This window comes from Vipera ursinii (assembly GCF_947247035.1).
Source record: "Vipera ursinii genome assembly, chromosome: 1".
Taxonomy (NCBI): Eukaryota; Metazoa; Chordata; class Lepidosauria; order Squamata; family Viperidae; genus Vipera; species Vipera ursinii.
In genome coordinates, this window is record NC_139512.1 from 263,528,089 (window position 1) to 263,540,495 (window position 12,407).

Consider the following 12,407-nt stretch of genomic DNA (forward strand, 5'->3'; position numbering starts at 1 on the left):
ATTGATATGCAGAAGAGAATCTCAGTTCAAATGTACTCAATCAAATGCATTTAGTCAATTGCACAACAGGTTTGCTCCATGAGGCTTCTTGCTAATAATGGCTTGAGTGCAGAATTTTTATCTTTAGGTATTAGCCCAGGGTGGATGTATCAGGTAAAAATAAAATATTTACACAGAGACAATAAGAGTATTACCCAGATTATATTAGTTCTGGATATTGCATCTAACTTGATGCCAGTTTACAAATTTCTTCTTTGTTTCATTTATACCTGCCATAGTCAATCAACTACTGCCAAATGCATGATGAAACAGGCATGTTTTCATTGCCTTGAGGAATGTATTATTATCATATGCAGCTCCAGGGAAAGCATAGGGGGGGAATGGAGGCTGAGAGAGAAGATCACAATTTGCCCAAGATCCATATAATTCAGGGAAATGGGACTGCCAATTGGGTCCTTGAGGTACCCAAACCAACTAAGGCAAGGCAGTGTATGATGTAACCTGGTGCTAGACCATGTATGGCTTTATAGTAGCAGCCAACTTTGAATTAGGCCTGGAGGTTGTTAATAGTTGATGCAGTGGTATCAAAATCAGCGTGACTCTGCAGTGGTGAGATGGTCCTGCCAGTCTAATCGCTGCATTTGGATCAATTGCAACTTCTGAATTTTTCTCAACAATTGTCCTATAAGAGTACACTGCAGTAATCTAATCACATAGTGTCTAAATTGTATTATCATCACCTGGACACCATGGTCCAGGTAGGACTACAATTGGTGTTGTAGCCTAAGCTGGGCAAAAGTCCCTTCCCCCTAATTCCCCTTTGCTATTTAAGCAAGATGATGAGGGCCCCCACTTTTCTCCACTCTTTTGTGCTACAAAGGTTAAGAAACATGCGTGTGATTTTGGTTTAGTCTGAAAAATTCTGGGAAAATCATTCTCAAATAAGGCACAATTATTTGTACACACAATTGATGATTGTGTGAGCATACAAGAAAAGAAGGTAAGAATAAGAATAACTTATTTAACCTGCCCACTGATCTACAGAGAGCAGAAAGAATTTTATCAAGGCTTCAGACATAAAAAGGGGAAGATGCCATACTTAATAAAAACATTATGCTAGATAATAAAATATTAGCTATTTTTTTTAAGAAAATCAGTATTACATACAGTATCTTTCAGGGTTCAATCAACAAAGCTCAAGGAAGTACAGTGAAAGGACACTAGTCAGCCTACTTACTTTTTGAAAGATAAGTGGTGTCCGGATACCTGGAACTCTCTTTTGATCATGTTCTAGCAAAACCAAGAGTGGAACACCAAAAAGACCAGATTCTGTATAAAAGGCGGGGGGGAGGATTCATGAAGTGGTAATATGAAAGCACTTTAAAACAATATTTTCTTTTTATTTTCAAAAGTTACTTTCAGTACAGTCCCATTACAAAATGATCGTTTATCAAGACTAAAGCCCACTAAACATGCAGTTAAAGAGAAGAAAAAGTTATTTTCTGAAAATATGCAGGGAAAATACTTTGCATATAAACACAGGCAAAGGGCTAAGAAGGAAGAGGGGAAAAATCATTAATTAGAATTAGGCATGGACTATTATTTCAAATACATAAACTTCTTTTGTACAGATTGACGTCAGAACATATGAAGTTATTTATATACATCGAAGTATCATTGATAATATTAAGAAGGATCGTATCCAATTCTGTCCATCTGCTGATTTTCCTGAAGCTTTTCCATGTATCTACCAAGCGTGGGTAGGTCAGCATAAATGAAAGTCAGGAACAAATAAAAAGTTTCTTAAGTAGAAATCAGTAATACAAATCTCCAATCATTATTAACAAAAAAATCCTATACTTACTTATTATGAAATACACTGTAACTATAACACGGGGAAAATATTTTAGAAACATTCCTAAAATGTGTTACTAGAGTTATTTTCTGCAAGTAGATGAAAATCATACGTACTCAGATCTCTCTCTCTGCGTGGCTTTTACTTATTTAGTTCCAACCTGGCATCTCTACTGAACTACTTCCTGAATATTTTGGCACAGGAAACTATTTGATTAACTGGTAGCATGTTTCAATTCATGGCAGCTAACAAAAACATTTTCCTTGTTTTAATCTATTTAATCCATCATTTCAAAATTAATTGTGTATTTCTTTTTAACAAAACATTGCATTTAAGAAATTATTGAACACTGCCTTGAAATTCAAATTGAGGTAGAATATTCATACAGAAGCACGCACAAACAGAGGTGTACACACACACACACACACACAGAGAGAGAGAGAGAGAGAGAGAGAGACTTCATTCAGGCAGACTGAATCAAGTTGATCTGATAATGGATAAAACTTGTTTTTAATCCACCTGTCTCTGCAGGAGTACATCAACATATGAGACTAAATAAAAGATACAAAATTAAAGAAAAATCTAAGAAGGCAAAGTTAGAAAATAGTGAAACTAGTTATAGAAGTTATGAAAAAAACTGCTTTTTTTCTCTTTCAAAAGGCTTTATCTTTTAATTTTCCTTTGTAAAATTAATTTCACGGCTGTTTCAAGCTGCAATCCTATAGCCTCAGGTCACTGGTAAAAATCCATCTTTGCCGCCACAAGAAATTTGGGTATGTTGGCCATCAGATGAAAGGTGAGGTGAAGAAGTCATATGACTCACTTTGGAAGACTCTGAAACTGTGGTATCCAAACTTCTCTCAAACTGTCCACTATATATCCCTGACATACAGAAAACTTGAAATTAACTCTGGAGAACTTAAATGACGACATCAACATTGAGTAAGCATTTCTGGATACATGCTGCCTACAGGCATACAATCTCTTTTATAGGTTGGTATTTTGTAATAGGGAACACGATGGCTCAGCACTTAAAGACGCTGAGCTTGTCAGCTGGAAAGTTGACAGCCCAGGTTCAAGAGCCGAGTGCTGCGTGACGGGGTGAGCTCCCGTTACTTGCCTCAGCTCCAGCCCAACTAAAGGCTCTAAAACATGGAAATGCTAGTCACATGACCACAGAAGTATTTTCAGACAATGCTGGGCTTCCTCAGCTAAGAAACAGAGATGAGCACTGCCCCTTAGAATCACATACAACTGGATAGGGGAAACCTTTACATTTATCTTGTAATAGTGAAGGGTCTGCATATCCCAATGAGGCTATGAGCTCTGTTGCTGAGTGGGTTTTATTGTTTGTAATTTAAAATTTATAATATAAGACCACCCAACAATGACTTTGGATGGCATATAAGTTATAAACAGAAGCTTGGTACATTAAACCAGAAAAAGAAAAGATGATTATAAAAGGGGAATAGACATACAAATAGTCCTCGACTTATGATCGCAAGTAAGCCCAGAACTTTGGTTGTAAGCTGTTGTAGTCATTAAATGGATCACCCACTACTCCAGATAACAGAGAGGTGCTATTCCAGAGGTGCCACAACTCAGAAGGCATACTTCCAAGACTCTATCAAATGGCATTGCTTGACAGATGAATTCACCAATGCCTGGAAACAAACACAAGCCAGTCCTGCAAAACCGTAACCAATCCAGAAGCGTGCATGGGTCTAACAAGAGGTAACTAGGCCACAATACATTCATGCAGTTATTTATGTTGTTCTGTATCATCAATGATTTTTTTCTTCTTCTAAAACTTCCAAGTGCTAAGCCTTTCAGATGGTTATTTCATCCCTGCCTGATGAGCTCAGCCATAAGGGACTGCTCTCAGCAATCAAAAAGTCCTTCCTGAGAAACTTTCAAAGCTTCTGAAGGCTACAAACTGTTTAAAGAAAGTGTGAATGTAAAAAAGGGGAATGGGGAAGCAAGAGAGAGCATAAAGAGCTAGTTTACAGAACAGATTAATTACAGAGTGATCATCCAGATGGGTTTCAGGCAGGAAACATCAACTTATGCCAAAAACAAATATAAAACATTACCTCCTCCATCTTGAGGATATTTATTATTTAATGCACAGCTTCAGTGTCATCCTGCAGCCTACCTACTGTCTGATCCAGCTATGGTTAAGTACATTTAAGCATATTTAATACTACAGTGGAAATCAGCAGAATATAAATGTGCTTATCTCAGCCAAGGTTTTCCACCAACTAGCACCTTAGCCTTGCATATCGTAGATGGGGAAAAAAGTAAATATCTCCCTCAACTCGTTAGGGAAGTGTCACTTTGCTTTTCTGGTAGTGGGGAAAATATTTGCCATTGCACAATGACCTTCTACAGTACTCCGTTCTTATTTCTCAGTGTATATGCAATGCAAACTGACCTATTCTCATTGTTCCCCTCCACTGACAATGTTTACAAATTAAAATACTCAAATAGGTATCCAAACACGCATTTTGCAAAACAAACAAACCAAAACCAAAAATTCAACAAACTCACCTTTCACTTTAATTTTTGCTGCTTTTTGTGGTTTCAGTTCAATTCCAAGTATGTCAAAAAGAGCTGTCAGTTCAATCAGGGCCAAAGCGTGGATTTTCTTCATATCCTGAGGTGCAAGATCTCCAATTTTTGTTGTACCTGTTTTGTCCTTCGGAAATCTGAAGTTCTGTTTAAATGTACGTAATGCAGTTATGTGAACCCTTAACAACTTCATTAAAAAAAACACCCCAGGAAACACTAGAACTAAATCTACATTTCTGGAAGTGCAAAGGGCATGGCTTTAGGCAAAAGTATTTATTCTTTTGGGACACTGCCTTGAACATTGAGCCTTGGTGGAGCAGTGGGCTAATGCCTCCTTAAGTAACACCAGCTGCCTGCAAGTAGTGCAGGTTCGCATCCCACCAGGCTCAAGGTTGACTCAGCCTTCCATCCTTCCGAGGTAGGTAAAATGAGGACCCAGATTGTTGGGGGCAATTAAGCTGACTTTGTAATAATGCCACTTGGGTGTGTGTGTGTGAAAGCCCTAATAAGCAGGCATATACATAGAATGAAGGCTACTGCTAAGCTTGTAAGCCGCCCTGAGTCTTCGGAGAAGGGTGGGATATAAATGGAATTAAAATAAAAAATAAAATAAAACAGGTGAGGGCCTTGAATGTGGCAGAGAATTTCTCTATCTGGAAGCCCATTTGAAGTTAGGAAATCTGAACAGAAGTCATTCTTGGGTTTGCTTAAATGAAAATGCACTCTTGGTGCAAAGTGGAGCCCTTCAGAGCTGCCATGGGAATGCACTGTGGTCAGAGAAAGGAAAAATGGGAATCCTACTTTAAAAACATTGCTGTCTTGAAGAGAGCTACAGTTTTTTATTATAATACACGTACTGTATTTCATAAATCTCTGATTAGAAACCTCCCTTTCCTTTGTTCCCACCATTTATAATTTAATTGGTGTCAGTTATGCAACCTGGAACAATTGAAGTTAACTAATAACCTTTAAGCAGATTTGTGGTAAATTTAGCATCCTACAGGTTGTTTAGCAACTTTAAATGTTTTATAATTAAAAAACCACCGTCCTCTTCCAATGACAGGCTGAGGAAGCAATATTATTTTTCCCCCAGTCTGAGTTGGATACATCTACTGTAAGTACTGTAAGCAGAATGGACAATACAGTAAGAACCAGGTTTCTTTCTGGTCTCAAACCTTCTCTGTCCAAAAGCCTTGGGAAAATTGAAATCAGTGAGATACAGCTGGCAGGAAAAACAAAAATGCAAGCATCAGCAATAGATTATTTCTTTGCAGTGCTTTTTGTTCAGTTGTGCATTTTTACTTTTATTTTTTACCTCTATTCCTATTCTTCATAGAGAAAATCTATCTATGTGGTCACTAAGATTCGACAATGACCCCATGGGACATAATCATACATTCTATTGTCTGCTGATAAAAAATTGCTACCTTGATTCAGTTACCTTCCTTCCCAAGTATCCCCTTTTCTGCATTTATTAAAATAAAAATCTTTAATTCATTGTTAGCCCATGCAGTCAAAAATATTTGGGCCCGATAACCTTGGTTAAGAGAGGAAACTGGAGCCATTCTTTAAAAGGTTAAAAGGAAGAGGAATCTCCTGTTCTGCCCCATCCAGATTCCAAATAAACATCTCCACACAGAAGACACAAAAAAAGAACATTTATTTTTTACTTAAGGGCTGATCTTAAACAATGCTTATGATTCTGAAACTGTTCCTTCACTTCAACGTACCAGTGACAATAATGAAGAATACAGTTCTATCATATTTATCCAAATGACTTTATAAAGAAAACAAACTAAAAATTCTTTAGCACGACTACTGGTTTTCAACTAATGGTCCGCTACCAGTAATATGAGCAGCACCTGTGCTGTAATATTTTGCCATCGCGCTTGTTGCCTATGGCTCTTTCCTTTGTCTCTCACCAAACAAGTTAACTGTGGGACCTTTCAAGCTACATTTCTACCATCTGTGCCCAGATGTCTGCAAAAATACCCTAGATATAATCCTATGACTCTTGTGCATGTTGGCTTCCCTCATTCAAAGGTTTGTACTAATAACTAAATGGGTGGAGCTGATGTTGATTTATTGACAAAATGCCTCCTCCCATGAATAATGTGTGAATGAGCTACAGCAGGGGTCCCCAAGGGCTTTTCAACCTTTTCAGCAATTGTACCACTTTTAGGATATGGCAACACCAGTCGCCTAGGCTCAGCAAAAGTGCCAGGATCAGCATCGAGCTCCAGCTGCAGCCTGGCGCTGATCCACTAAGCCCTGACAGCCCCGAAGAAGCGCTGATCTTGGCACTTCCGCTGAGCCCTGACAGCCCTGCATCTCCAGCCGACTCTTGATCAGGCTTGTGCAGTGCTGCCACCAGTTCAGCTCATTCCCCTCCCCTGCTACCACTTTTCTAGGATGGTTTTGTACCACCTGCCAGGTGCCAATGTACCGCAGGTGGTACCCGTACCACTGGTTGAAAAGCCCTATTCTAGTCAATGGACTGGCACCGGGCCACAGCATGCGAGAAACCGGGCCATGCAAACAAGCGAAGACCCATCCAAGGGATGCAGAGAGCATACGAAACTATACCCCCTCTAGTCTGCGGAAAAAACTCTCTCCACAGAATCAGTCACTGGTGCCCAAATGGTTAGGGCTGCTAGACTACAGGAAAGATACAGCATTTCACCTCTTTTAAATCCAAGTTGACCTATGTATTATTATAGATGAAAATGGGTGAAAAATTACAAAATTAAGGAAATTAAACTAAATACATGCATATACACATATAAACACTTACAGGAAGCAGAGTGTCATCTTCTTTGTCTTTTAACACGTCAGTTACAGAGTTATTTTTGAGATTAACTGCTTGTTCAGAAAATGATATTTCCAAATTAATGTCTGTTTCAGCTGGTGGCAAATCTTCTCTTGGACAATTATCGATATGTCCATCTGCTAAATGTAGGTGAGGAGAGAAATTTATCTACAGGGTTCTTTTGTTAAATACATTAAAATAATGAATTTACCAATATTAGCCCAAGGAAAGTAGAAAATGTGTTATTTAGCTAATTAAATAATGGATTGAATGGAGTGATATTGAATGATTTGTCTACCTTATAGAACATTCCATCTCATGAAAGGAAAAGATTCAAATAAGCAAGTGACATTGGAAATTGCATAGAAGAGGAAAATTAACAGAATTTGCTTCTCTGCCCTCTACCTTTTTTTGAGTTCTCACTCCTTTCAGTGAAACAAAAAGATGCACTGGATTTAAAAGTCAGTCAACCAAATAATATAATGAGTCAATCTGTTACAGGTTTACATGAGACTTTCATGTATCATAACTTCCCATTTTTAAGCCTTTTAAGCTGTTTGTTTCAGAGGCTATCCATCATACTACCTAGCTTTCTCTTAGCCCCCACATGAACTCAATTTCAGGTTGCTCCATTCTCAATAAATTTCTTCCCCAGAGAAGTAATTCGCTATCAAAGGATAGACATATTTTAGAGAACATTGGGGGGGGGGGGTTGCCATTCAAACAAATAAATAAACAAAAATATACATCCTATTTTCTCTTTTAAACTGGTCTTTGCACACCCAGCATTCTGTCTGTCTGACCTAGTTAGAACGCTAAGACAAAGAGAAGATGTCCTTGACCACCAGGCTGCCTGCTTATCTACATGCTACCTGTGGAAAACAAGCTTTCATACATGAACAGGCTTTGACTATGCTGCCTGCAGAAGATTGCATCAGCCTTCTGGGCTCCAAGTCTTTACTTGGGAGAGCTGTACAATTAAAGTCTCTGGAAAACATGATTCAGAAGCTTTGATCTTGCAGCTTTAAATGCCCTTGAATGACACTAATTATCTGGATGCATTTCAACTGGGCTTTTGCCAAACTATAGTGCTGAAAATGCTTTGGCTGTCTGGGATGAGGTCCCACACTCAAAACTGAATTGGAGAAATGGGAAAGATTCTTCTGGATCTTTTGGTGTGTTCTTCTGGACCATCTAGCACAGGGGTAGGCAACCTCGGCTCTTTTACGACTCATTGACTTCAACTCCCAGAATTCCTGAGTCAGCATAGCTGACTCAGCGTAGCTGACTCAGGAATTCTGGGAGGTGAAGTCCATGAGTAGTAAAAGAGCCGAGGTTGCCTACCCTTGTGCTAGCAGGACGGAATTTAGGATTAACTGTGGTTTCAGTCCTTCCTGACAGGCCAGACAGAAAATGGTGTTGCAGAATGACTGTTTGACACTTTGGCTACTCTGCTATCATAGAGTCCATTTCCATGCTATTCCACATTGGCGAAGTCTCCCAGAGTCTTCAGAATTTTCATGAAGTATATTATTCTCATTTTCAACATTTTGTTAGATATCCTAAGTATTTGCCCGAATAGAAAAATGGAGTTTAAATCAAATCACTGATGGTTAATACCACTATGTCCTCCCTACCCTAACAAAGATGGTGTCATATTTAACAAGCAAAACAATGACACACTTCAAACACTATTCCAGTAATAGGGACAATTCTTTACTATGAACCTGGGAATGATTGTCAGTAACAGCCGTTCCTTTAAAACAAAACCTACTGAAGGTATACCATTACCATGTCATCTAGATGAAGTTCAGCACTTCAAAATGCAGGGAGTCCTTGACTAACAATCACAATAGGGACCAGAATTTCCATTGCTAAGGAAGGCAAGTGAGTTGTGCCCAATTTTATCTTTTTTGCCACCGTTCTTAAGTGAATCGCTGCTGTTGTTAAATAGATCATGAGGTCATTAGCAAATATGGCTTCCCTCACTGTTGTCTTTATGGGCTGGAAGCCTGCCGGGCAGGTTGCAAATGGCAATCACATGATTTTGAGACACTGCAGCTATTGTGAAAACAGGCTGATTGCCAAGCATCTGGATTTTGATCACATGACCATTGGAATGTTGCAATTGCCATAAATATAAAGACCAGCTATAAGTCACTTTCTTCCCGTTGTAATGTTGGTCACTAAACAAATGATTGTAAGTTGAGGACTACCTATACATCAATTGTGAGACCAATTGATTTGTGCGGAGTCCAAATCTCTAAATTACTTATTAGCACTGGAATTTTTTTTTAAATCCCATTTATATCCCGCCCTTCTCCGAAGACTCAGGGCGGCTTACAATCTAAGAAGTACAAATCAATGTGCTTAGCAATAGCCTTCATTCTATGTATATGCCTGCTTATTAGGGCTTTCGGGGGGCCCCAAGTGGCATTATTACAAAGTCAGCTTAATTGCCCCCAACAATCTGGGTCCTCATTTTACCTACCTCGGAAGGATGAAAGACTGAGTCAACCTTGAGCCTGGTGGGATGCGAACCTGCACTAATTGCAGGCAGCTGGTGTTACTTAAGGAGGCATTAGCCCACTGCTCCACCAAGGAGCAGCTACAACTTTTGTTTCATGTCCTCTAAACCAAGGAGGGGATGTGGCCTGCTACCTGTTCACCTACAGATATAATAGTTTTGTTCCAACTGCCTTTAAACTTTGACTTTTAACAGAGATTTTTTAAAAGGGTATTTAGGAAACTGGATGAAATTCACAAGCAGTTATTTGTGGAGTTTAATTATAACAAATTTCAGATTAACAGGGTTAAGAAGTGGAAGACATACAAAGAGCTACATTTATATATTGAGGGTTTTTTGTTTTTGTTTTTTAAAAACCTTTCTGTTTTCTGTGGGCAATTGTTCTGAAAATAGCATACAGCTGAAGGTGACTTTCTAAGAAACTTGAAAACTTCAGAAGAACAGCAGTTGATCTAATGCAAGGAGGTTACAGATAGAAGGGAAAAATATTTTCTCTTTTGTCTTACCTATCTACATCAAAAACATATACCAGTTTTCCTCACTTTGTGTTAGTGTTACATTTCCCCCCTAAGCTTATAAACTGAATTTGCATAAAATGAGACACCAAACTACTGGGGGGGAGGGAAGTGGGGGCTGCATGATTTGATGTCAAATGTTATAACCCTTGACAAGTATTCTCATAAATGTTTAGAGCTAAATCAAATTTACCTTCTTTAGGGTCAGATGTCTCATTGGAATGGTATACACAGATGGGATTTTTGATTTTATTATATTGTCCAAGTTAATACATCTATTGTGCTGGAACAAATTACGGTATATTAGCTTTTGATAGATACTATAAGATACCGTTGATTTGGTAGGGTAAAATTAAAATTAATATAACTTCTAGGTTTGTATTTGTTTTATGATCAATATGCTTATTCCAAAAAAATGATCAAATTTATAGGATTTGGAGGAAATCTATTTGGGAAAGGTAAAACACTCAGAATCTCCCTTTCTGAATGACATTTGTAAATGGCAGGTGGCATTTTAGTCTCCTAGACTTTTGGAAATACCACTGGACATATTAATATTAATATTTTACTGGAATAATTTTTTGAATTGGAATTCCTTTCTGGGTTATGATGGAAAGTTATTGTACTTACCTATTTAAATCTTGGTAGTTAAAGACTACGATAATTAATTCCAACTTTACCAGTGTTAGACATATTTGGTCCCTGTTAGGTGATAGCTCTAATTCTGATATGGAATGTTATGAACACTTAACTTTCTGCCATAATTCTACTCTACAAATCGGTGGCAAAACTTTCCTGGAAAAAAATGGGTGCAAAAGGGTATAGTACATTAGATTAAATGTTGTTTAATTATTACTTTAAATCTAATTAGCAACTGCAAACAGAATTTCCTTTACCATCAACACAAAATGGAAACATATTCAGTGAAAACATGTTTTGACAGTTCAATTCAGATTTGATGCTTTAGCAGCTTCTAAAATACGTTAAGTTATTAATACTGAACAATTCAATCTCAGAATATGTCATCATTGTGAGGTAGTCTGGACAAGAAGCATACCCAGAATCATTAGCTCTACTTTATTGTAAGATTATATTACTGTGTTTCCTCAAAAATAAGACCTGGTCTTATTATTTATTTTTGCCTCCAAAAGAGCTACTAGGTCTTATTTTCTAGGGGGAGTATCTTTTCCCCTCACCTCACCATGGCAGCACCAACAATCCTGCCCATTTCTTCTGCAGCCAAAGGAGCAGCTTCATTCTGCAACTGAGAATGGTGCTCGGGCTTGCGGTTTGCCATCAGAGGCCTTTCCTGAAGGCCTGTGAAGCCGAGAACCGAGCTACAAATTGAATCGATAGCTCGGTTCTCGGCTGCACAGTTCTTGCAGAAAGGCCTCTGACTGCAAAATGCAGGCCCGAGCTCCATTCTCAGCTGCAAAATGAAGCTGCTCCTTCAGCTGCCAGTGAGGCAAGTGTCGATCCATGGGAGGCCTGGGTGCAATGGTAAGCTCCATCCCTGCCCTAGCTTGATTTTTAGGCATGCACCTCATCCCAAAACTAGGGTTTATTTTGTTATTTTTTGGCTAGGGCTTATATTAGGCTCAGCCCCAAAAACCAAGCTAACGCTTATTTGGGGGGTAGGTCCTACTTTTGGGGAAAGACGGTAATAGAATCTTACAATTGTGAAAGTACATCCCCTGTCACCTTTACAGCCCAAGAAACTAGGGTTGATCTCTTTTGAGTTATTTGTCCTACCTACAATTCCTGCTAGAATTTAGGCTACCTCTTACCTAGCCATTCCCCTGGTTGTAGCTGTTGCCCTCGTCTCCCGAGGTCATTCCCCCATACCTTTACAAAATCTAAGCCTTCTTTTTTTTTGTCAAAAGCTAAAGGAATAGTTTCAAATATTTAACAAATATACAAGTAGTTTTGAATCAACAATTGGAAATTCTACTTCTTTTCAACCAATGGACTCAAGTTTTGAAGAACACTAAATTTATATCCTTTTATTTAAGTTTAAATTATTTCATCAAAATATTGTTTTTATGTCTACTGGATGGATGCACTAATGATTATTTGTTGATGCTGCAAGAAATTTGAGGGCACCTGTAACTCATATGTTGGTCATGTTCT

At 38.4% G+C, this 12,407-nt stretch overlaps 1 protein-coding gene across 2 annotated transcripts in view; it reads right to left on the bottom strand.

Moving 5' to 3' along the window:
• Positions 1-12,407, bottom strand: part of ARHGAP18 (Rho GTPase activating protein 18) — a 71,426-nt gene that overhangs the window by 18,285 nt on the left and 40,734 nt on the right. The window contains exons 5-7 of one of the 2 annotated variants that reach the window (XM_083379940.1): positions 7,221-7,375; positions 4,406-4,571; positions 1,238-1,329 (exon numbers count right to left, since the gene is read on the bottom strand). In XM_083379940.1, the coding sequence (XP_083236066.1) occupies positions 1,238-1,329; positions 4,406-4,571; positions 7,221-7,375 (413 nt within the window). The remainder of the gene's footprint in view (positions 1-1,237; positions 1,330-4,405; positions 4,572-7,220; positions 7,376-12,407) is intronic. The other variant, XM_083379941.1, reaches the window with a different exon arrangement.